We start from the raw sequence: 26,145 nt of genomic DNA, 5'->3' as shown, positions 1-26,145 counted from the left end.
ACTTTGCTTAAAAATTAGCATAAATGATGATAAGGCATAAAATAAAAACTAAACACCTAACTGAATAAAAGGTTACTTGTTGTTATTGTTGTCTCATATAAGTTATCTTTCTCCAGAAAATGAAAGTAGAAAATCATTCTGGTTTCAAAACATTGAAAGTATCTTGAATTTTTTTCATTAAGGGCAGTGATAGTGGTCTTAAAATGCTAACTATATTTTGGCCTTTAATAACACCTTTGTTTTATTAAATCACCTCTCTTCTTACCACTGTATGGAGTAAGGATTATTTCCTTTGCAGGCCATTGTTTACTTGCAGGGTGACCTGATTGTGTTTCATTAAGAATCGGATAATTGTCCTTGGATAATTAATATCTTACTGAGTAGATAGGTAGATAGGAACAGTTCAGCCTAGATAAACAGTACTTTAGAATATCTTTTACATGTGCAAAACAGCAAACTCCTTCAATTCATTTAGATTAAGAGTATTGTGTAGCTCACTCGCTGTCTTTATTACAGACATTAGGATAAATAAATTATGTTATCAGGACTAATAGGTACGGCATGTGTATTTTATCTTCTGTTGTTAACACAAAATGCCATTTTAGCAATTTCAAAATATTTCTAAGGTAAGGAACACTTCATCTTCTCCAAACCTGCTCAATAATACACCAATTCCTGAGTAAGATGGAACATCTTAGAGATCCTGTGCTTCATTTCCTCCTCTCCCCACGCTTCTCCCACCTCCTGTCCCCTCCCCTCCCCTCCCCTCCCTCCCCTTTTCCTTACTCTTTCTCTTCCTTCTCTCTCGACTTCTTATAAGCTCATCCTTCTGTGTTTTTAGAGGAAGTTCAGAGGCGGATTTTATTACTTGGTTAGAATTTCAGAATTTAGAGGCAAAGGTGGGGGGACGTTTTCATTGTTCTCTCACTGACAAAATGATCTTATTTTTTGAAAATGGGTCTCGTCTGGTTAGCATTTGCTTGCTCGTTTTATCACTGTTTTTCCAAATGTGATGTAGTAATTGTACACTAAAATGACATAGCTTTTATACAAATTGAATTTCAAGTTTTCCATATTATTTGAAAATAGCAACTCTGTTATGAAAACCATATTCTCAAGGAATAAACACTGATGGAAAACATGTCTGAAATATAAATCAGCCAGCAACTGTTTCTAAAAAGTGCACGAGTACTGCAGTAATCATTTAAAGAGATCAGCAGCCCAAGATCCAGTTTATGAAATAATCACCCAGAATACAAAGGCTTGATTTATAGGAAGGCCTGTGTCTCCTGATTATATCTTCCTTTGGCTAAACCCTTGCTCTTCCCCCTGCCTTTATGGTGCATAATTTCTTTGCTGTATTATCAGCTGGATTTAAGTCCCTGTGTGCTTAAGACTTGTCTAATCTTTTCATACCACATGTGGAGAATTTTTGAATTATTATTTGGGGTCCTTTAAGATGCTGTTAAGGCAGTTTAATCATGAAGGATGTTAAAATGGACCACATACTGGCTGGAGGCTTGAGTTAGAATGGGGAGCCTATTTGCTAGACCACAACCCAATTATCCACAAAACCCTTTTATAGTTAAGTGTTGTAAGTAATATTCTTAGTCCATTATATTCTTTACACTGAAAAGATGAGTGAAAGCAACCCCCAAATCGACTTTAGAATATATTATACAGAGGAAATAGGACTTCCCTGGTGGTCCAGTGGTTAAGACTCTGCTTCCACTGCTGGGGGCATGGGTTCGATCCCTGGTCAGGGAACTAAGATCCCACATGCTGTGCGGTGCAGCCAAAAAATAAAAACAAAAACCAAAAATACTTTACGGGGCTTCCCTGGTGGCACAGTGGTTAAGAATCTGCTTGCCAATGCAGGGGACATAGGTTCAAGCCCTGGTCTGGGAAGATACCACATGCCGCAGAGTAACTAAGCCCGTGCACCACAACTGCTGAGCCTGTACTCTAGAGCCCGTGAGCCACAACTACTGAGCCCCACGTGCCACAACTACTGAAGCCTGCGTGCCTAGAGCCTGTGCTCCACAGTTAAGAGAAGCCACCACAATGAGAAGCCTGCACACCTCAACAAAGAGTAGCCCCCGCTTGCTGCAACTAGAGAAAGCCTGCACGCAGCAACGAAGACCCAACACAGCCAAAAATAAAATAAATAAATTTTTTAACAAGATAATTAACTGTTTAAAAAAAGAATATATTATACAGAGGAAATAGACATATTTGCCTTTTTCATCTGTCCCTGGATTTTTTTTTTTAATTCTAATAAATCTCTACTTCTATGGTTGTTATGGGGGGTACTGGAAAGTCTCTGAACATTATGTCTCCAAACATTACTATCCATATCCTAGGACAAGTTCCTTAATCCTTGAAAGCTCATTGTCCTTGATTATAAATTGGAGATATGAATGATTTACTCCTCCTCCTCCTGATGCCAAAAGCTCAGCCTCTCTGTGCACCGGTGCTGAATCGAATCTCGGAGACAAGAGTTTTGGGTGAAGTAGAAAAGGATAGCTTTATCATTTTTCCAGGCAAAGGCGGACACAGCAGGCTCCTGCCTCAAAACACTAGGTATCCCAACCTAGGAGGATTTGATGAGGAGTTTTATAGCAATGGTTCAAGGGTAGGTTTGCTGACAGGATTAGGGTGTGTGCAGGGTCTCAGGTGGTCAGAATCCTAATCTTGATGAGCTTCTCTGGTCCCTTTTTTTTTTTTTTTTTTCCTCTAGTCCCTTTAATTTTGCCTCAGGTGGTTTCTTGGCTGGGCCTCCCTTGATTACCAACTGTTTGCATCTGCCCTTTGGAACTCAGGGAAGATCATCGAGGCAGGAGTCTTGCCTACAAGAAACGGGGGCCAAAAAGGCTTCCGTGCCCAGGAGCCCCACAGGGTCCTCCTCAGTTTCATTCCCAGGTTGTAAAGATGAAATGTGATAACATATGGGAAGCCCCTGAGTCTTACCTGGCATCTAGTAGGCACTCGATAGAGAGAAGTTCCCTGCCCCTAATGGGATCAAATGGAAACATAATTCCAACTGCCCTGCACTGACAACCAAAGTGGGACACTCAGTAGAGTAATCACTAAGGTAATAAGGCTTGATTACTATGCAATCAGCCATTTACGTATATTATTACTTTCCCCCTAATCATCCCCTCCCTATTACTTAGCACGCTATTGTAGACTGGTTTGTTGTCTAATTTGCCTCTTGTACATCTTTGCATCCCTAACTAAATTTTGAAGCTTTATGAGCAGAAAACACTCTATTATCCCATAAAATGTGTCACAGCATTGCCATTTTGTGAATAGCTAGCTGGTTAACATTTGCTGGTAGAATCTGATTTGTACTTAATTTGTGGCAGAGATGATACATATCAGCAGTATTTATTCATCATGATTCTATAAATTAAGCAAACCAAGTAAATCACAGTTCTGTCTAGCTAATTTCTTTTATCACTTAAACTGGTTTCCAATTATTGACTGCACTGCATGGTAATTTGAGTGAATATTTGGGATGACTGTGGAGGAGAAGTTTACTGTGAGCCAATGAGCTGGTCCAGTTTTGTGGTCGTGTACGTGGCTATAGACTAATAGTAGAAAGAAAGAAATATAAGCACTGATGTTTCATCTTTTTAGGTAACACACAAATGCTGGTATAATTTAAAAATTCTCTCATTGCAAAACATGTTTTCAGGTATTACAAGTATAAGATGAGAGACATTAAAGGCTTATGGTATGGCATCCCCGGCAACAGAAGGCTTAAGGAATCCATTTGGATTTAATGGTCAATTAGCGAGGTATTATATCTTCTACAATGATGTATATTAGTGGAAGAATTAGAGGTAGGCTTGTGAGGGTGAGTTGTTTAATCACGTTAGAAAAATTGAAAGCAAAAGGTGAGTCATTCTGTACTTATTCATTCATTCAGTCAGTCATTCAAAATGATTCTTTTGTGTTATGTCCTAGACTTCATGGTCCAGTACAATCACCATTAGCTACATGTGCCTATTTACATTTCAATGTATTGATGTAAAATACAATCTAAAATGCAGGCACACTAACCACATCTGTCAAGGTAGCACTTAAAATTTAAATAAAATTGAAAACTAAAAATTCAGCGCCTCATTAGCCACATTTCAAGAGTTCATATATGACTACTGGCTACTGTATAGGACAGCACAGAGAACATTACCATTATTGCAGAAAGTTCTATTGGGCACCCCTGATCTAGGTGCTCTGCTAGTACATGAGGATACAAAAGCAAGTCAGACAATGTCCTGACTCCCAAGGAACTATTAGTCTAGTGTAAACTATTTTAAGCAGAACAGATTAAAAACGTATTTAATAGATTAGTCCCCTTTGAAAGTTGAAAAAGTTCTTTATGTGTTGAATTAATATAAAAGATTAATTTTTAAAAGACCAGAGAATCTAGATCTGAACATATTTTCTGATTAGTTTCTCAAAGCTCCCTAAATATTTTCTCAGATAAAAAAATATATATACATATTATATATATTATATATATATTATATATATATATTATATATATATATATATATATCTTTCAGTGCACAGTTAAGGATGAAGGACAAAGATGACTTGCTGTTTGGGTTAATCAGTGGTACAGCATAATTCAATTCCCCTAAAAAGCCTCTACTGGCTCCTTGTTACTCCCTCTGAGCACCAAGCATAATTCAAGTTTCTTCCACTGGTATAACCAAACATCTAGAGAAGCTATCTGCTTGGTGAGAAAGTATAGAGAAAAAAGCTACAGATTTCTCACTGCTATTAGGGAGTGTGAACAAAGATGACATGAGAGTGTCATAATAATGAGAAGTTCCTGGAAAGTATGGGTATCTAGCCTGGGATAATGAGGTTCCAAAAAGGTAGATTTGTTTTGGGTTTAATTGCCTTGTTTGGTTATGTAGCCTACTGAAAATGAAAGTAGGTTGCTTGATAAACTGAATTAGAGCAAAATAGAGCTTGAGCATCATCAGGGATATTGTCATAATGCTGCAGCAGCCAAATAAAACTCTACTTCAAAGATAAAACAGCTGAGCTGAGCTCTTTTATGGGACTCCAGTTATATTGGATTCTATGGAAAGCTGGTGTTCATGAAGTGAAGAAGAGTAAAGACACACAGAGAATATAGCATTTTTACTCATATGTATTTATATATTCTCTCATCTTGACAGCCCTTTTATCTGTATGGTCCATAAGCAATTATTGAGCACCTACTATGTGTCAAGCCTTTTATAAGGTGCTGGAGAGATAGAAGGTAAAATAAGATGGGCAGAATAGTATCCAAAAATTTAGGGATGAAATTTTTGAAGAAAATATAGTAAGATAAATTGTTCTAAATCATACTGTGGGATCAAATTTATTTCCTCTTTTTTTTAACCTAAAGTTAGGATTATAAGGTATTAGCGTATAAATACTATATAATTTAATACATATATACATACATCTATGTACACACATATACATTTTGTGTTTTAGTATGAAACATGATAGTACTTTTTAGAAAGTAGCACATGAAGAAATTTATAGTTGACTATCCTCATGTGATACCCAACCCAAAAAGAGTGAAACTCATTTTTTTTTTTTAAACATCTTTATTGGAGTATAATTGCTTTACAATGGTGTGTTAGTTTTGCTTTATAACAAAGTGAATCAGCTGTACATATACATATATCCCCATATCTCCTCCCTCTTGCATCTCCCTCCCACCCTCCATATCCCACCCCTCTAGGTGGTCACAAAGCACTGAGCTGATCTCCCTGTGCTATGTCACTGCTTCCCACTAGCTATCTATTTTACATTTGGTAGTGTATATATGTCCATGCCACTCTCTCACCCTGTCACATCTTACCCTTCCCCCTCCCCGTGTCCTCAAGTCCATTCTCTATGTCTGCATCTTTATTCCTGTCCTGCCCCTAGGTTTTTCAGAACCTTGTTTTTTCTTTTTTAGATTCCATATATATGTGTTAGCATATGGTATTTGTTTTTCTCTTTCTGACTTACCTCACTCTGTATGACAGACTCTAGGTCCATCCACCTCACTACAAATAACTCAATTTCGTTTATTTTTATGGCTGAGTAATATTCCATTGTATATATGTGCCACATCTTCTTTATCCATTCATCTGTTGATGGACACTTAGGTTGCTTCCATGTCCTGGCTATTGTAAATAGAGCTGCAATGAACATTGTGGTACATGACTCTTTTTGAATTATGGTTTTCTCAGGGTATATGCCCAGTAGTGGGATTGCTGGGTCGTTTGGTAGTTCTACTTTTAGTGAAACTCATTGTTAAATCACTATTTTACGGATTCTTTTAACTGCAGGTTATATTCTGCCTACTCTGATGTATCGTATGTGCTACACAAAAGGATAATAATTTGACTTTAACTCTTATTCTCTGATTCCAGTGTTCCTGCATTGTTATATTGTTTTAATAAAGATATTATTTCTACTTTGTAGGAAAACAGCTAAGGGGAATAATACCTACAACTCTTCCCTGTTCTGTGCAAACTCTTTTGGGTCTCAGCCCAATCTTCCCACCTTGGGAAGCCCCATATCACATCCAATATTGAGTTTAAACTGGGCCAGAATTTCTGACCACAGGATATTTGACAGGCACAGGGGATTTCCATGTGTTGAAATTGAAAGATTTTTAAGGTGAGGCCACACAATTACTGCTTTCAATGTTGGATGTTAAAATTGGAGTCAAGATGGTGCCACCAGTGTCCAAGAGGAAATGATCATGGCTTTTTATTAACTGGAAGTCAAATAGTGGAACTCTGAGCCCATGATTCATGCAGATACCCTGTTCATTACCACCTTATTTTAATCTGTAATTAGTGTTCCAGATCTTTAGAATGGAGGAGAGAGAAAGGTAGTTGAGAACAAGCATTCAGAAGTCAGATTGGATTAAAATTCTGTCTTTTTTACTTACTAGCTAACTAGGGTAAGCTAGTTTTGCTAAACCACAGCTTCCTCATATGTAAAATAGGGAGATCTTGCAGGGATGCTATAAAACTTAAAAGAAAAATCTGTAAAATGGGACAAAACAGTACATCCTCAAATGATTACTCTGAGAATTAAATGAGCTGTTTAGAATAAAATACTTAGCCTGCTCTCTGGCACTTTGTCAGTCCTCAATAAATGCTATTATAATCATGCATTCCATCATTGCTGTATTCTAATTATTCTCATGAAGTCATGTTCCTTAACAATGCACATAATTTGTTCATTTCTATCTATGGGCTGCTGACATGTGTTTGAAATGCTCTCTTTCTTCTTTAGGCTATTTCATAAGTCTCTTCTATTTCTATTTTAAGATTTTATTTAAGATTTTAAAAGCAGAAAGCCCACTCTGGCTAATTCACCCCATGGATCCATCTGTTAGTCTGCATAAGCTCATTTTTCCCGCTCCAAATTTGTTCACGTCTTTCATTCATTCATTTTTTTTCTTTCAACAAACAGTTATTATGTGACCCTGGTGGGCTACCCTATATTTCTTTTTTGTTTTGTTTTTTTTAATTTTTATTTATTTATTTATTTATTTATGGCTGTGTTGGGTCTTCGCTTCTGTGCGAGGGCTTTCTCTAGTTGTGGCAAGTGGGGGCCACTCTTCATCGCGGTGCGCGGGCCTCTCACTATCGCGGCCTCTCTTGTTGCGGAGCACAGGCTCCAGACGCGCAGGCTCAGTAGTTGTGGCACACGGGCCCAGTTGCTCCGCGGCATGTGGGATCTTCCCAGACCAGGGCTCGAACCCATGTCCCCTGCATCGGCAGGCAGACTCTCAACCACTGCGCCACCAGGGAAGCCCCCTACCCTATATTTCTTAGCACTGGGAGTTCAGCAGTAAAAAAAAAAAGACAGACAAATGTTTATCTTTATGAGGTTTCTATTCTAGTAATAGAAAGGGACAATAAACAAATAAAAATAAAGCATGCAGAAGAATAAACTAGTTTAAGGAGATAGAGAATGAAAGGGATAGAGGTGATTCTAGAAAGGAAAGTCAGGAGAGCCTTTCTGAAGAAGAAGCATTTAAGGGGACCTGTGAATGAATTTGGAGGGATGCCAGCAAAGATCTTGGGCAGGCACATTTTAGGCAGAGCCAACAGCAAGTGCCAAGACCCTGGAGAGGAAGAGGAAGAGGACCACTGTGTGGCAGCAGAACAAAGAAGAGGGAGAGTGAAGAGAGGAGCCCACAGGTAGCAGGGCCCAGACATGAGAAACCTTGAAGCCACAGTAAGGAAGGTGGATTAGTTCTCAGTGCAGAGGCATCTGCACAGGAGGGGGTGACATGATGTAATTTTCATTTTAGAAGTGGGAGCTAGAGAAGAGGCTAATGTGTAGTACAGTCAAGAGATGTTGGTAGGTCCTGTTTTGGGGGAAACTCTGGAGGTATTAAGGACTGGTAGGATTCAGGATGCCTTTGGAGATGAGACTTGCTGCTGGGTGTGGGATAGGAGAAAAGACAGGAGTCAGATTTACGCTTTGATGTTAAGCCTCAGAAACTAGGTGAATTTTGGGACCATTTTGGGTTCTGAAACTTGATAAAGAGCCAGCTTGGAGGGTGTGTGGGGAGGGGAGAGACATGAGGGACAAATCAAGACATTTTTAAAAAAATATGTTAGGTTTGACTGTTAAATGGATTCAGGTTTTATTTATTTAATTAGACTGTAAGTTCAAAGAAGGTGCCCAATATTTTGAATAGAAAAATAAAAGAAAACGCCACATACTGCTAGCCAATGGCCAAGGTCATGCGGTATTTAGCTTCTTATATTGGCAAAACTGAACAGTTGTTGGAATAACAGGGGCAAATTCTCCATGTTGTCAACTATAAAATATCTGTGCCCTACATGTCCCTGATTCATGTGTTACAGGGATATATGCACAGTGCCATGCTCAGAAGACACTCAAATATTTGTCAATCACAGAGAAGCATCCTTCTTAGAAAGCATCCTGGTAGGCCAGTGAAGTGTAATTTGATTGACTGATCCCAGAAAGGGAGAATTGACAAAAAGGATGCCTCAGATCCACAGCCCAGTCTTCTTGCTGCCAAGATTTTCCAAGAAACCAATCCAAAGGGGGCTAGTTAGTGCCAAAATAAATGTTAGCCCAGAGCCAGCTTGTTTTCTGATATGTCCATTGCCTGTGTTCATTAAACAGGAGATTGAATTCTAATAGGATGTCTATGCAGAAATGACCCAGATGTTGAGTCACCTTATTCTCTGAGATTGCATCAGGATTTTATCAGTGGAAGCCTGGTTTATAGGTCCAAGTAAAGATTACAGAATTTGGAAGGAGTTTGCCTTTTGGTTTGTAATATCCCTTTTCTTTTCCCTTTTCCCTGTCTTGGGAAATCTTATACACCCCATTAACTCAGGCTACCCAGAATCCAAAACTTTCACCCAGTGATCTGAAGCATAAAGTTAAGTTCATAAAGTCCATTTGCGATAGCTGATTTCAATCACTGAGTTTTACAAAGAATAAATTTGGGGATCAGGGAGCTTAAGGCCAGTCATAGGATGGATCAGTACACAGCGGGTATCACCAGGCTTATATCTATGTCTAGATTGCTCATCCAGGGTTGTTTATGTTAGATAACTCTGCTTGCAAAAAATCTGTTTCCTCATTTTGAAAATGATGTAACACTAAACCAATAAGCAAAATACCTGGGTTCTAGACTGAGACATTCTCTGTATATTGCTGTTATGTTTTTGAGCAGGTCACTTACCTTTTCTGATTTTCAATTTTCTCTCCTAAAATAGGGATTATCCTGCCTGTGTTAGTTTCCTGGGGCTGCTGTGACAAAGTGCCACATGTTGCCTGGTTTAAAACAACAAAAATGTATTCTCTGACAGTTCCGGAGACTAGAAATCTGAAATCAAAGTGTCAGCAGACCCATGCTCCCTCTGAAGGCTTTAGAGAAAAATCTTTTCTTGTTGCTTCCCGGCTTCTGGTGGTTTTGGCAATCCTTTGGCATTTTTTGGTTTATAGGTGCATCACCCAGTCTCTGCTTCCATCTTCACATGACCTTCTCCCCTCTGTGGCCATGTCCCTTTGTGTCTTCTTTTTTTTATAAGGACACCAGTCATATTGGATTTAGAGCCCACCCTAATCCAGTATGACTTCACCTTAATTTAGGTAATTATATCTGCAAAGGCCTTTCTGGGTACACGTGAATTAGGCAGGGGGCAGTGGATGGGGGAACTATTCAACCCAATACATACACTTCCCTAAAAATCATCTAGATTGTTAGTAAGATTCCAAGTAATGTGGGTGAGGACTGAGAAAACTATTATATGCATACATACATACACACACACACACACACATATACATATATACATACATATACAGACATATTTTTTTTCATTTTTATTGGAGTATAGTTGATTCACATGTTGTGTTAGTTTCAGGTGTATGGCAAAGTGAATCAGTTATACATATACATTTATTCACTCTTTTTTAAGATTCGTTTCCCATATAGACCATTACAGAGTATTGAGTAGATTTCCCTGTGCTATATACAGTAGGTCCTTATTGGTTACCTATTTTATATACAGTAGTGGGTATATGTCAATCCCGATCTCCCAATTTATCCCCCCCCACCTTACTCCCTGGTAACCACAAGTTTGTTTTCTACATTGACTCTGCTTCTGTTTTGTAAATAAGTTCATTTGTACTCTTTTTTTAGAGAAGAGTTAACATCTATCCTTCTCAAACTATTCCAAAAAATTGCAGGGGAAGGAACACTCCCAAGCTCATTCTACGAGGCCAGCATCACCCTGATACCAAAACCAGACAAAGATATCATAAAAAAGAAAATTACAGGCCCATATCACTGATGAACATAGACGCAAAAATCCTCAACAATATACACATTTTTAAAAAATTAACTAAGAAGCTACCTTTTTCATTTAAAAAATAATTTCAGTTATTGTCTCTCAAGCAGAGAAGTATTAAAAATAACCTTAGTTCCTTAAAATCATGTTTGATATGCTCCTACCTTCTTCCTCTCTCCGGAATTCTAACCCTGCCTTGTAGGCTGTAGGACACAGTACTTTCTGAATATTAAGGACTGCGAACTGCTTAGGTGGCCTGAAGGGAACTAGCAAGTGAAAGAAATCAGCTGAGTAACAGAGTTTGCAGAAGCTGCCAGCAAGAGCTGTGACAGGCACTGGCCACACCCTCAGATTTCCACTGTTAGACCTTCAGTTGATAAAAACTCCATGACCTTGTACTCGCGAACATTGATGGCAGCACCTTGACTTTGGTTTTAACAGCTACGACCCAAAGCAGTAATTGCGTGTCATCACCTTGAAATCTTTCAACTTCAGCCCATAGCAATCCCCTGTACCTGTGAAACATCCTGTGAAAAAGAATTTTGGCCCAACCTAACTCCTCCATTAGCTGTGACGAAATTAAATGCGACAAAACTAACACTGTCAGAGTTGTGATTAGAACATGGCATAACATTCCTACCACAGTGTTAATGTATGTCTGTGTGTGTGTGTGCATCTGTGCACACACAAAGATTAGCCGTGATAATTTCAGGGAAATGGAAAAACAGTTACCTGAAAGCTAACTGCATTTTAACAATTCTGTAATGAGTTAAAATTCTTATTATTTAAGAAAACATTGCCATAACAGTATAATATTTAAAAAATCCCAACATTATTGAGCTTATGCCAGTCTGAGTGAGTTATGCTAACCCCCATGCTGAAGAACATGCTAGGGACGTCATTTCTCCCCTCCTGTTGTAAATCACTTACTTGAGCTTAACCTTCAGTCTGCTGTCTGTTGAAGACTTGATTCAAAGTCTTCTCCTACTACCTTGAAGTGAAATAAAAAATTATTATTATCACTTCCATTCTTCAGATGGACTGACTTGTAGTTCAATCTAACCAAATGCTTAGGATCCCCAGAAATGACTTGATGCCCCTTCTGGTGTTATGTTTCATCATTTAATATAATTTTAAACCACAAATAACAGTGTAATAATAGGTTGAACATATCACTCACATCTTAGATTATGCCAACAGCTTGATTAATTTTATCACTTGGAGTATGATTTGTTCTCTGTCCTTTTGATAATTTAATGTTCTTACAGTAATTTTGCCACTCTCTTTGGAAATACTAAATTTTCTAGAGTTCTTGAATTATTCTAGTGGCATTTCTTACTTCTGTAGTGTTTGGTATGGTAACCACTAGCCACAAGTCGCTGTGGAGCACTTGAAATGTGGCTTGGCCTAATTGAGGAGTCCTGAAAGAGTAAAATCCACACTGGGTATTAAAGACTTAGTATAAGCAATGTAAACTATCGCATTAACACATTTCATATTGATTATGATTTGAAGTGACCGTATTTTAGATATATTAGGTTATAAGGTTATATATATATATATATATATTTTAAATTAATTTCACTAATTTCATTTTTACCTTTTTAATGTGGCGACTAGAAAATTCAAATTACATATGAATATTCATGTCTCACATTATACTGGACAGTGATGACTTTGATATATTCCCTATGTCTTATACCCAGCCACAAGGAAGTCAAAAAGATTGCCAATCTGATAGTAAAATGAGTTTTGGAGTTATTGAAATACAGTGGTTAAACAAATCAATCTTCTTAAATATTTCTGAATGTTATCTAAATAACGTCATGTTTAACCATCATTTTCCTTATTTTACTCCAGATTTACTGAACATTATAATCAATGGCCTTTGAATGTTTGAGTCAGAGACATTTCTTTCCTGTTGGTCTGAAACTTTATGGCACCAGTGAAAATTAAAGCCAAGGAGATGGGGTTGGGGAAATAAAAGGAATCTTTGGATACAGAATAGTACATCCGTATCCCTGTGTTCAGTTTTACGTAAAGTCATTGTCCAACTTCTGTGAGATGATTTACTGCTGAAGACTCTTTGTCTTCCTGCTGCTATCTCTGAACAAGCACAGATCTTCCATGTGGTTAATAAACTTCTTATCTTTTGAATACTGAAAATAAAATAAAATAAACTTAATCCTCAGGGTGGTTCAGGCAGCAGACGGGGAGCCTTTTAGTTGCTTCTTAGAGATAGAGAACAACTAGGTTTTCTGCCCTGTGCGATGATCAATCTTCCCTTCGCACACGTGTGTGTGTAAGGGCATTAAAGGTGCTTCTCAGTGATAAATGTCAGTGGAATCGCAAAGTGAATATTAATTTCAGTATTGTCAAGGTCACATGTGTACCCAGGTTCATTGTTATTGGGATTTTTATTGTTGCCACTGTAAGGAAAGATATTTTTTTCTTGAGCTCTTTTTTTCAATTATCGGGAGCGGAATGGAGCAAAATTCCTCAACATGTATATACGTTGCTCAGGAAAAAGTGCCTTAGCAGAGTCTGATCTGTTAATTGGGGTCATTATTTTGAGTGCCTTAAAAAAGAGCAAAGTGTGGGTTTAGAGGAGCTCAGTTAGGTGGGAATAGAAAAAACAGATGATCACAAAATCTGGAGACTAGCTAATGTTCCTAAAAAGTGGCTGACTATATATGGAAAAGAAAGAAAAAAATTGCAGGAGAGATAAATAAAGAAGAAAAAAAGTCTGTGATGAGGCCATTCATAGAACTAGGGTGTGAAATTGTCTAGCCCAGAGCCCACAAAATTAAGAGAGAAGTAAAGATGAAGAAAAATAATAGGTTATGACTCTCCATCTGGGGATAAATACCCAGCCGCATATCTCTGTATGTAGCGAAGAACCTCAACCCCAGTGTGGGTACCAACACTGTGATATTCACCTGCCCACACACCACACCCACACACCTGCCCAGTCTCGCTTTAATCCAGTGTTTGCTGTCTCAGTGAACAACATGAGAAACAACCAGCTATGCAAGTCAGAAATATAGGAGTCATTCTTGATGCTTCTCTCCTCTCACTGCCCAACCTCCAATCCATCAAATGCTATTGTTTTTACCTTCCCTGTAGCTCTTGAATCCCTCTTTTTCTCTTCATGTCCATCACCATCATTCTAAATCAAGCTGTTAACCTCTCTCTTCTGTGCTATAGAATACTCTCCCAACTGGTCTCCCAACACCTACATTTGCCCCCTTCAATTCACAATTTGTATAGTGGACAGAGTACAAAATGATTAAGTCTATCAGTACCTTGATGAGTCTTAAAAATCAAAATCCTTCTAACGCCTTTAAGGCCCAGTGTGGTCTCACCCCTGATGATCTCTCCCACCTCATCTGGACCTCTCCTAGCTCCTTGTGGTCCCATCACCTTAGACTAAATTTTAAGGAAGGTTTCATTGTTTCCGCTGCTGATTCTCATGATGTCTGGCACACTGTGAAAATTGGTAATATTTATTGAGCATTTCCTTGGTACTAGATGCCATTCATAAATGATTTATTATTAATCTCCACAACAAAGCCATGAGGTAGGTGTTGGTATTAACTCCATTTTTTTTTTTTTTTTAACTCCATTTTTAAGGTAAGAAAATTTAAGCTCAAGAACATTAAGTAGATTGACCCTGGCCATATAGCCTGAGCAAGGGTACTGGATTTGAACCCAGGGTCTCCTATTCTGGAGGCAATACTCTTTACTGTTAGTCTCTCTCACCAAAGTTTTATTAGATGGGATGTAGCCCAGATCGGTAACTTCTGTGAAACCTATGTGTTAGGAGAATAGAGTTCTAAATTTCTTCTTTAACTTATGGTCCCTCCACAAAGAGTCAGTTTACCCAAGGCAGTTACTTATCTTTTAAAGCCTAGAGATAGATAAACAATACATTACTTCTCCAAAGAGATGGTATCTTTTAAGGTAGGATATTTTTGCCGTTATGTAGAAAAACCTACTCACTTGACTGCTGGAGAAAAGATTTCTGCTTCCTTCTCCTCTAATACACAGCAGCAGGGCTCTTTTATAAAAGCAATCCATACATGTCATTTATTGAGTCTGTTAAAACCACAGACATCAAATATTGATTCTTCCCATACTGACCATAAATACAAGCCAAATTTGAGAAAGGTTGCTGAGATTTAGTTACATTATCACCATGGGGAACACTCTGGGTTGCACTTAAGCTGAAGACACCTGATTCTCTGATGCGTATCTATAATATTTATAGAGAACTGACTTTTGTGTGTGCAGAAGTACGATCCTGAAGTATATACGAGTCTCAAATAAGTGTGAAACAAGCAAGAGGCCTACACCTGTGCCCTTCCTAGGGATTTCTGCTTGGGACTCTTCTATGAGAATTAAACATAAGTGTATGGCTTGTATAATAACAACAAAATAACTGTGTGGAGTATTTATGAGAAGGTTGAAAGGTTTAACTTATGTTTACAGACATAATCCTGGCCAGGACTCATGCTACACCCTATGCAGATATGGACTGCTATGCTTACTGTTTCCTTTTCACATACAGCTTCTCCTTGTTTCTTCTTACAATCTTGAGAATTAAGAGGAGCAAATACTTCTTCCTCCAATTGTCTGATGAGGGAACCAAAATTTGGAAATGTTTAAGGGACTTGATTTCAGGTAACAATAATATTAACTACTGTATTATTTTGAAGACTTGCTTTTCTATAATAGCATCATTTACTGTACAGTTTCTACAATAGCCCTGTTATATAGAAATTATGAACCCATAAGAAAATAATATACAGAGTGTTGAGGTAAGCTGGTCTAAAGATAAAGTATTCTTAAATAGTGAACAGGGGTTTTTGATCCAGGATTCAAAATTAAGGTGTTTCATTCCCATTTGGGGTATTTTCTTTTTTTTACCATGTATCACAGTGATAGTTTTCACCTTTCCACTATCTCTGTTTGGAATTTCTCAGAAGTTCTTGACAATTTCTTAGAAAACTCATTTGAATTTTTTTTTTCTTTTCTGAACAATTTTTTCCCAAACTGAAGTTCTAGAGGCAAACATCTTGCAAAAAATGGATGAGTTTTTTTTTAACTTTCTTCAAGCATCTTGAGACACACCACATTTTCTTAGAAATCAGTAGACCACTATTTGATTTGTTGATAATGCTAATAAAATAGATAAGCAATTTAATCATTGATAATTTCATGTTGGTAGGTTGTTTCCTGATTAACTGTGCCATCATTAATTAGTTCACTTTGGAATTATTCTCATTATTTTTACTTAAAGACTTCCTCATCTAAAGCCTTCCCCAAACTATTCTCTAGTGTTTTTCTCTCCGTTGACCAACTTGTAAATTCTATTCCAGAAAGGCAGTTATCAAGGCCATTACTCATTAAACACATTCACACCCATTTACCCTGACTCACTAGATTCCTCCTTCACATCTGAATTTCCTGTCCTTCCTTTTTCCATCAGTGCAGTTTTCAACTGTTGTTCAGGAAATACTCTTGACCAAACTTCCCATAACTGTCCTCAATTACTATATACTTCATCAATAGGTCTATTTCTAGCGTTCTTATATACTTCATCATCCGTCCAGTCCAGAGAGGTGTTTTTGTTTGTTTGTTTTTGTGTGTGTTTTCTTTGTCCTAATAAGTTCCTTAAAAGTTTCTACATGATAAAATATTTCACAGTACTAGAGAAAGCATTGTATTATAAACACATAAAGAGTGTGATTAGACTTTAAAATGAGCTGTTACTTTTATCTAGAAATTTCAATCACAATGGAAAGTAACCAGACCCAAGCAATTCTGGGAAAAAAAAAATTTTAAGTCATTATGATTAGGTTTACATGACAATAAGCCTTCAGTAATATGGAAATTTAAGCACATTTGGCCGAAACTTTAAGTTTTTTAACTTCAGTATTATCTTTTTGGCAATTTTGCTGTATCATATAAACAGTTGCCTTTGACATTACTTAAAAATCTCCAGTTTAAATGGTTTGAAATCTCATTCGGTCAGGAATCTACATTACCCACTAGATTTTACTTTTCTAGGCATTGTTTGTGTTCTAAAGTGAAATTCAGCATAAGCTATGTACTTCACCAAGGTTATTACTGCTTTCTGGTGTTAGTGAAAAATCTGTTACTCCACTGAAAAGACCTTACATTGAGGTCTATCCCTGTAATCACTTTTATTATAAAACTACTTCCGGTTCTAGGACGAATCACAAGAAGACTACTTTTAAGATTTTTTTCCTTCAGAGAGAATCATTAAAGTTTTTCCTACTATGCTGTCAAAAAATATCCATTATTTAATATATCAACATTTATACATGTTATATATATAATATGTAAGTCATAAATCATATATGTGTATGTATATATATAGATACATCAGTATATGTCTACAGACACACAGATGCAGACACATATATGCACACATAATGACACAGTTGAGTATATTGTGAGTTAGCAGGTAGCACCTATTCAAACCAAAAATATTCAATAAAATGATCAGGTAATAACTGCTTCCTCCAACCAAATCTTGTCAGACTCGTGTGGTTTTGTAATAGAAACCTACCCCACAGTTCGTGCTTCTTCCTTGCCAAACTACTGTCATATCTCCTAACTGTGCATAGTTCAGTCAAGAAGGGTTTTATTATGTTAATAATTACATTGCCTGCAGGCTTTTTGATGTTGCATTCCCCCTGCAGAATAGAAACAGATTTCATAGAAATATCATTAAAGCTGTTAACTACAGGAGAAAAAAAATCAAAGAGGCAATCAAAGCATGCACTTTATTATCAATAAATGCAAATAGTTTCAGAAATGGTTTGCATTTGAAACACATTCAGTGAGGATATCATTGGAAATGGAAGCTGCTGCTTAAATAAGAGAGCTTTATGGCCTAAATCCATTTGGATCACCACAGATAATTATTTAGATCCCTTGCTATCCATTTTTAAAAATGGACTCAAGAATCAGTTTTGTATTAGCACATGAATAAGAAGGTAGACTCACCCTCAGAATTCTGGCCTGAATTGAAGACATGTGAATTATAGGTCATTATTTGAATAACAACACATGTGATTTTTTTTTTTTTCTTAATGCACAGTTACTTTAGTTCTTAAAAAAAAAAAAAAAAGGATTTGGTGGCTGTTAAATTAATGATTTAGGAACACTGTTCTATGCAATCATTTTGAAAAGACTTTAAATATTCAAACATTCAACTAGGTATTCTCTGACACTAACATTTGTCTTCATTTCGGACTACCAGCTGGGAAACATCAGTATAATGGTGAAAAGATATCAGCCTCATTCAGTATTGTGACGACAGAGACATGTCTTGATCCTTCTAAAGTTTTTTCTATGAAAACCTTATATTCACATTCTTATTTGGAAGAGGTTATTTAAACTCCCATTTTTAGAAGCATATATTTGATAAATCATAATTTGGAATTTAGTGTGCTTAATACAAATATCAAATTACAGTACAGAGAAGTCAGGAAGGTAGACCGATATTAGAATAGACACAGAGCAAGAGAAAGGAAAGGAAAATAAAATAGGGTATTAACTTGTATATGCTGTTCGATTTCTTGATCATCAGAAGCCCTAACATTTGGAAAATCTAAAATATTTGATGAATTAAACCACATGAATTCAAATGCATTTGATTTACCCATGATTTGCAAAATGAAATAGAACCATCTATTTCACAAATGTTTCAGCATATGAAACAGTATAGCATTTTATTAAAAGTTGAAGATGTCTATTTAAAGTGAAATTATTGCCATATTTCCCATTATGAAGTAATTAATAAGCACTACAAATGATTTGATGATAAAGTCATGGATTTTCAGAACCAAAAGAAATCAGAGATATTATCTAATCCACTGGGAGCTACCACTTAGGAAATTGTAGACCTTAATGATGGAAACTTTGTACCCTACAACTCAAAAAATGTACATATTACATTTTTGAAAATATGCAAACAATTTCAGGGAGTCCATGGACACCTTGGTCTTTGATGCCAATGACTGGTCTCTATCATGTGTAGGGACAAGAAATCATACCTTCTGACTCTTATCTTAATTAATCAACTAGCTCATTAAACTGTAATATTCTCCCCCCCACCCCACTTACCTACTCATACATATATAGAACACAGACATACATCCTGTCATCAGTATGATTATATGTGATAAATCATGCCTTATTAAAGATTCAGCCAACTTTTATATGCCATCTTTGGGTTAATATGCAATAAGAACTCATTATAAAGTACCCTGTTACACTATGAACTTATATATAGTCAGAAATTCCTGTTCCCAGTACAAATAGTGACATGTAATACAGCTCATTTACTCTAGCATAGGTATTTAATTTGTTCTTAGGTACAGGTGTTATAATGAATTTCTACTGTAATGCAATATTGAAATTTAAAAAGGTAGTTGGTTAGGTTGACATTGATTGATAAGTTACTTGCATAGATTATGCATCTATTCTGGAATCTTTCCATTCTTTGAAGAAAGAGGTAACTGGAATAGAGATGGAGAGAAATTAGATGCAGTTTGCCACAAAATTATTGTCCAACTGTGGGGATCAGTGGGGATTATTAAAGACATCTTGGAAATGATGAGCGGTTAAACCCATTAAGGCTCTTGACTGACATACTAAAATGTAATGAAGTGGAAGGCTGAAGCTGTTAACTGTATTGATTTCACATCTCATTCCTATTGTTGAACATCTTTGAGTCTTCCTTTTTCTCTTTCTCTTTCTTTCTCTCTAATATGCATATAATGAATCACTTATGTAAAAATGTGTAAGTTATGTATAAATATAGTTTATAGACATAGGTCTGAATAAATACACAAGTACATATATATATATATCAATATATGTATGCGTACTTGTGTGTGTGTATACAGATATACACACACACAAGCACACATGCCTATTTCCACAATCAACATAAAACACAATATATTATCCACAGGCCTATGTTAGAGCTATAATTCAAAAGGAAAATATTAGGGAATTCAGGAATTTGAATTTATAGTACTGTTGTGCAGAAGAGTAAATATGTAATAGCTTATGTTGTTACCTAACCAAACTTGCCTCTGTTCTCACCTGCACAGTAAAGCCAATCTGTTGACACTGGGTTATAGTGAAGGAAAGTACAGCATTTATTGCAGGGCACCAAGCAAGGAGAATGGGCAGCTCACGTTCAAAAGTCCCAAACTCCTCAATGGCTTTCAGGGAAGAGGTTTTAAAGGCAAAGTGAGGGAGGGGGCCACAGTGTGTCTGATCAGCTCATTCAGAATTCTCAAATTGGTTGGCTTCAAGGTGAAGTTTTGCATCATCAACCTTCTGCTTTTCAACTGGTCCAGGGTCTGTGTGCTTGCGGTCAGCAGTTTTCACGTGGTGGGGGTGTGCTTCCTGTAAAAACAACTTAGGATTGTGTGTCAGGCCTTCATCTGTATCTTTCAGGGAACTGGGAGTTGGGTGATTCTGCTCTGTGGCAGATTTATAGTCTAAATTGTTACCAGTTTCCTGGCCCAACAGCTATTCTTTGTTTCTACGTCTTCACATTTCCTAATCATTAACTCTTTTTTTATTATTAATTAATTAATTTATTTTATTTTATTTATTTTTGGCTGCTAATTATTAACTCTTGAGCCAGCCTTTTGAGACTCAAGGGAGGCTTGGGAGACTAAAGTAGAAGCCTTTTACTTCAAAGGACAAGGACACAGGGGCTTGTATACGGTTTCAATCCCCCTTTTCTTTGATAGTGCTCAGTCTTGAGGGGAACAGGTTTAGGAAAAGAAAGGGAGTAAAGTTTTGGATAGAGGAGTTAATCATAAACTTGGCAGAGGAACTGTTTTAGGGGGACTCAGTTTCAAAGTGAAACACAGAGTCTTGACACTATCCAGGAATGCTGTGAAAAAGAATGTCCCATGTGCAGGCAGTATTTTGGTCTGGATGATTAACTCTTTCTCTCTATCTCTCTATCTCTCTCTCTATATACAGGCAGACCTCATTTTATTGTGCTTTGCTTTATTGCACTTTGCAGATACTACATTTTTTACAAATTGAAGATCTGTGGCAACCCTGTCTTGAACAAGTCTCTTGGCACCAGTCTTCCAATGGCATTTGCTCACTTCCCTGTCTCTATGTCACATTTTGGTAATTTTTGCAATATTTCAGAATTTTTCATGATTATTCTATTCGTCATGGTGATCCGTGATCAATAATCTTTGATGTTGCTCTTGTAACTCTTTTGGGGTTCCACAAACTGCACCCATATAAAGAAGGTGAACTTAACTGATAAATGTTGGGTGTGTTCTGACTGCTCCACTGACAGGCCACTCCCTCTTCCCCTCTCCTCAGGCCTCCTTATTCCTTCAGGCACAACAATATTGAAATTAGGTCAATTAATAACCTTAGAATGACGTCTGAGTGTTCATGTGAAAGGAAGAGTCAATCAATGTGGCAAACTGCATTGTTGTCTTATTTTAAGAAAATGCCACAGCTGCCCCAGCCTTCAGCACCACCACCCTGATCAGTCAGCCGCCACCAACATCAAGGCAAGACCCTCCCCCTACAAAAAGATTATGACTCACTGAGGTTTCAGATGATAGTTAACATTTTTTAGCAATGAAGTATTTTTAAATTATGTACATTTTTTTTAGACATAAGGCACACTTAACAGAATACAGAACAGTGTAAACATGACTTTTTATAGGCACTGGGAAACCAAAAATTTTGGTTTCCTTTATTGTGATAATTGCTTTATTGGGGTGGTCTGGAACCTAACATACAGTATCTCCAAGGTATGCCCATATGTCTGTACAGTTGTCCCTCAGTATCTTCATTGGCATTGATTTCAGGGCTCCCCCATTGATACCAAAATCTGCAGATGCTTAAGTACCCTACATAAAATGAGGTAGTATTTGTATCTGCATATAACCTACACATATCCTCCAGTATATTTAATCTTGATTAATTATTAATATCTCTAGATTACTTATAATACCTAATACAATCTAAATGCTATGTGAATAGTTGTAAGTAAAATGTAAATGCTATGTAAATAGTTGACACAGTACAGCAAATTCAAGTTTTGGTTTTTGGAACATTCTGGAATTTTGTTTTTGTTTTAGTTTTTGTATTTTTGAACTGAACTGAGGTTGGTTTAATCCAGACATGCAGAACCTGCAGGTATGTATATCTATACATATACTGTATATACCTATATCTATCTCTCTATATATGTATATATCTGTGTGTGTATGTATAAATATATATGACTGTATATCTATATCTGTATTTATGTATATAAATATATATGTATATATGAAATGGAAATAAAAACAAAAATAAACAAATGGGACCTAATGAAACTTAAAAGCTTTTGCACGGCAAAGGAAACCATAAACAAAACGAAAAGACAACCCTCAGAATGGGAGAAAATATTTGCAAATGAAGCAACTGACAAAGGATTAATCTCCAAAATATACAAGCAGCTCATGCAGCTCAATATCAAAAAAACAAATAACCCAATCCAAAAATGGGCAGAAGACCTAAATAGACATTTCTCCAAAGAAAATATACAGATTGCCAACAAATGCATGAAAGGGTGCTCAACATCACTAATCATTAGAGAAATGCAAATCAAAACTACAGTGAGGAATCACCTCACATCGGTCAGAATGGCCATCATCAAAAAATCTACAAATAATAAATGCTGGAGAGGGTGTGGAGAAAAGGGAACCCTCTTGTACTGTTGGTGGGAACGTAAATTGATACAGCCACTATGGAGAACAGTATGGAGGGTCCTTAAAAAACTAAAAATAGAATTACCATATGACCCAGCAATCCTACTACTGGGCATATACCCAGAGAAAACCATAATTCAAAAAGAGACATGCACCCCAATGTTCATTGCAGCACTATTTACAATAGCCAGGACATGGAAGCAACCTAAATGTCCACAAACAGAGGAATGGATAGAGAAGATGTGGTACATATATACAATGGAATATTACTCAGCAATAAAAAAGAACAAAATAATGCCATTTGCAGCTACATGGATGGACCTAGAGATTGTCATACTGAGTGAAGTAAGTCAGACACAGAAAGACGAATATCACATGATATCACTTATATGTGGAATCTAAAAATAAAAGGTACAAGTGAACTTATTTACAAAACAGAAGTAGAGTCATGGATGTAGAAAACAAACTTATAGTTACCAGGGTATTGGGGAGAAGGAGGGATAAATTGGGAAATTGGGACTGACATATACACACTACTATATATAAAATAGTTAACTAATAAGAACCCACTGTATAGCACAGGGAACTCTACTCAGTACTCTGTAATGGCCTATATGGGAAAAGAATCTTAAAAAATAAAGGAGTGGATATATGTATATGTATAACTGATTCACTTTGCTGTACACCTGAAACTAACATAACATTGTAAATCAACTATACTCCAATACAAATTTAAATATATATATATATAAATGTCCTAAAAAATAAAGAAAGGCTTTTGAACTGTTTCAGTATAAAGCAGACTAAAGAGATATGGTAAAGAAATTCAAACTTAACCATAAACTGGATCCTCAATTAGAGATAAAAATGCTACATAAATGACACTATTGAGTCAATTGACACAGATGATGATTAGTAATATTGTATTACTATGAAATGCACTGAAGTTGACAACTATATTATTCATGCACACATTAATTCTTAGGAAATATGCATTAAAGAATTTAGGGGTAAAGAGCCCAATCAGTGCACCTAAATCTCGATAGATAGATAGATAGATAGATAGATAATTGAGGAGAGAATGATAAAGTTTATAGAACAAAGTGTTAATAATGGGTAAATCTGGATAAAGGGAACTAGGGTGTTCTATGTACTATTCTCATTCTTAACATTTTCTGTAGGTATAAAATGTCTTCCAAATAAGTTTTTAAGAAATTATTAATAATCAGTTGTTAAGGTGAAAAGAATGCAATTGTCAATAATGATGATTCTCCAGATTTGGGGACTGGTGGGAAAATATGTGAGGGTGACATTGATACCAACCAGCGTTCTTGGCCTTCCCCAATCAAGCAAGGCTTTATTGGGGCCCCTGCTGCAGCAGGGAAGAACGAAAACAAGTAACAGGTTCCCTTGCTCGCTCCCTGAGGAAGGGTAATCTGGTTCCTTATATAGGGTGAGGGAAGGGGTGTGTCCAGGGGTTCGGCCAGAGGGGTGTCTTAGGTGGTCTACCCACCCATTTGGTGGTGTTGAGTGTAGGGGGCATGTGCAGTACCCTCCTTTTGCTCCCAACACCCTGTCTTTGCTCCGGGCTCTTCAGAAGTGGCAGTTGGGATTTTTTTTGGTCTTTTTGTACCTCCTTGTCCATAATTTGCCCCAACTGCACATGCACAGTTATTTTTACTCCCTTATAGTTTCTTTGTATTCTGTTGCTCGAGGAGAGGTTTGTCCAGGTGTAAGCACTGCAGCAAAGGGGCCCAGGGCCCAGGGCCCAGCCTGTCTCAACATAAAATATGTGTTTCTGACGTGAGTATTATTTTTCCCCAAAAATGTGTGAGCGGTAATGCCTTAAGGAGCTGGGTTCCATGGAACAAATTCTGAAAATGATCCAGAGACACAGGTTCCATTCCGATCTAAGAAGTATATTATCAGATGTCATGTCAGCTGGGTTTTCATATGCTATTTCGCTATGGGAGTTCAAACTCACAAGTGTTGAATTAGAGGCCAAAAATGTATATCTATCTGTCCAAAGCTAGGTGGTATCTAAGGCTGGGGGAAGTACACAGCATGTTTAAGTTAAAGTTGTTTTTATGCTTGCAATGATGAGACTATTTATTTATTTCAGATTATAGTAACTAATGTGATTCTTACATTTACCATTTACAAATCATATATTTAATTTCAGGTCCATAGGCACAAATAAAAAATTCTGCACATATTCAGAATTTGCAAATCTAAAATCAGAAGGATTTTCTTAACTCGTTTCACATCCTAACCTGACCTGACCTTATGTTAGGCTATATGTAGTCTTTAATAATCCTGTTTGGTGTGAATGTCATATATTTGCTGCAAATATATGGTTTAATAACAGGGTGCTACCACAGACCCCACTCGGGGTGTTACATAAAACACTGTCTATACACCATGTTGCATTTCTAAAACCTGAAAATTTTTGGATATAGAAACACATCTGGACGTAAGTGTTTTGGTTAAGTGATTGCAGACCTGTGTTTATCTAATTTCTTTAATGAACAAGCTTCTTATCCTTGATTAAGTGAAGTAATAGTTATGAGAGAAGATAGAATACTAGAAAGTAAAATTGAAGATTAAATCCTGAAATTAATTTAAAGGACCCAAATTTGGGCAAGATTTTAAAATGATGACTTAAATAAGGCCAACGTGGTAAATTATCCATAACTGTGCTGACTCTTTGAATTATAAGTAGGATCATCATGTACAAGTATTCTAATTGCATTTTCTCTTTTCCTTCTGCAGTTAGCAATACACAGGCAAAGGCCTACTTGCAAAGTGGAAAATTCTCCATACTAAGAATTTAGATTAAGAATCCCACTCTTATTCAGCCATTACCCTAGTCACTTATACTCCTTGACCAGTTTCCTCAACAGTAAAATGAAATAAGTAATTTAGATTAATATAAGTCCCCTTCTGAATTTTAAAATGAAATGATTCTAAAATTTCATAACTTTCTATTTATATCCTATATTTTTATATTCTTATTCCATATGGTTCTAAAAATAGTACATGGTGCTATAATTTCCTTGAACTGTAAATGATGAAATTCTGTTTGTTTTGAGAAAGAGGACCTTCTTGTACTAATCAATTTCTCTTGTAAACAGTGCAAGTTCCAGGGCCAGTAGAAAATCTGCAAGCCGTATCTACCTCACCTACCTCAGTTCTTATTACCTGGGAACCCCCCGCCTATGCAAATGGTCCAGTACAAGGTTACAGATTGTTCTGCACTGAAGTGTCCACGGGGAAGGAACAGGTAGGCAAAAGAATGGGCCCCACTCCTGCCGCCTATCGGAGAAATTGCAGGAGATCTGCAGGCTCTTGATATAAACCAGTATCCAGCACATTAATTGGATAGCTGATCAGTTTTAAATTACCTCTTATTGAAAATGTTAAGCAATTTAATTGAATTCAGGTGGTAAGAGAGGCAAATGGGCAATGAGATGAAGTTAATA

General features: G+C 36.8%; 1 protein-coding gene across 1 annotated transcript in view; it reads left to right on the top strand.

The window, feature by feature from the left end:
• The window catches only part of DCC (DCC netrin 1 receptor), a 1,191,297-nt gene that overhangs the window by 828,091 nt on the left and 337,061 nt on the right, over positions 1 to 26,145 (top strand). The window contains exon 10 of the mRNA XM_057527412.1: positions 25,798 to 25,946. Within this exon, the coding sequence (XP_057383395.1) occupies positions 25,798 to 25,946 (149 nt within the window). The remainder of the gene's footprint in view (positions 1 to 25,797; positions 25,947 to 26,145) is intronic.

This window comes from Balaenoptera acutorostrata, chromosome 13 (genome assembly GCF_949987535.1).
Source record: "Balaenoptera acutorostrata chromosome 13, mBalAcu1.1, whole genome shotgun sequence".
NCBI lineage: Eukaryota > Metazoa > Chordata > Mammalia > Artiodactyla > Balaenopteridae > Balaenoptera > Balaenoptera acutorostrata.
Note: the sequence above shows the minus strand (reverse complement) of the source record. Positions and strands in the feature narration are given on the sequence as shown.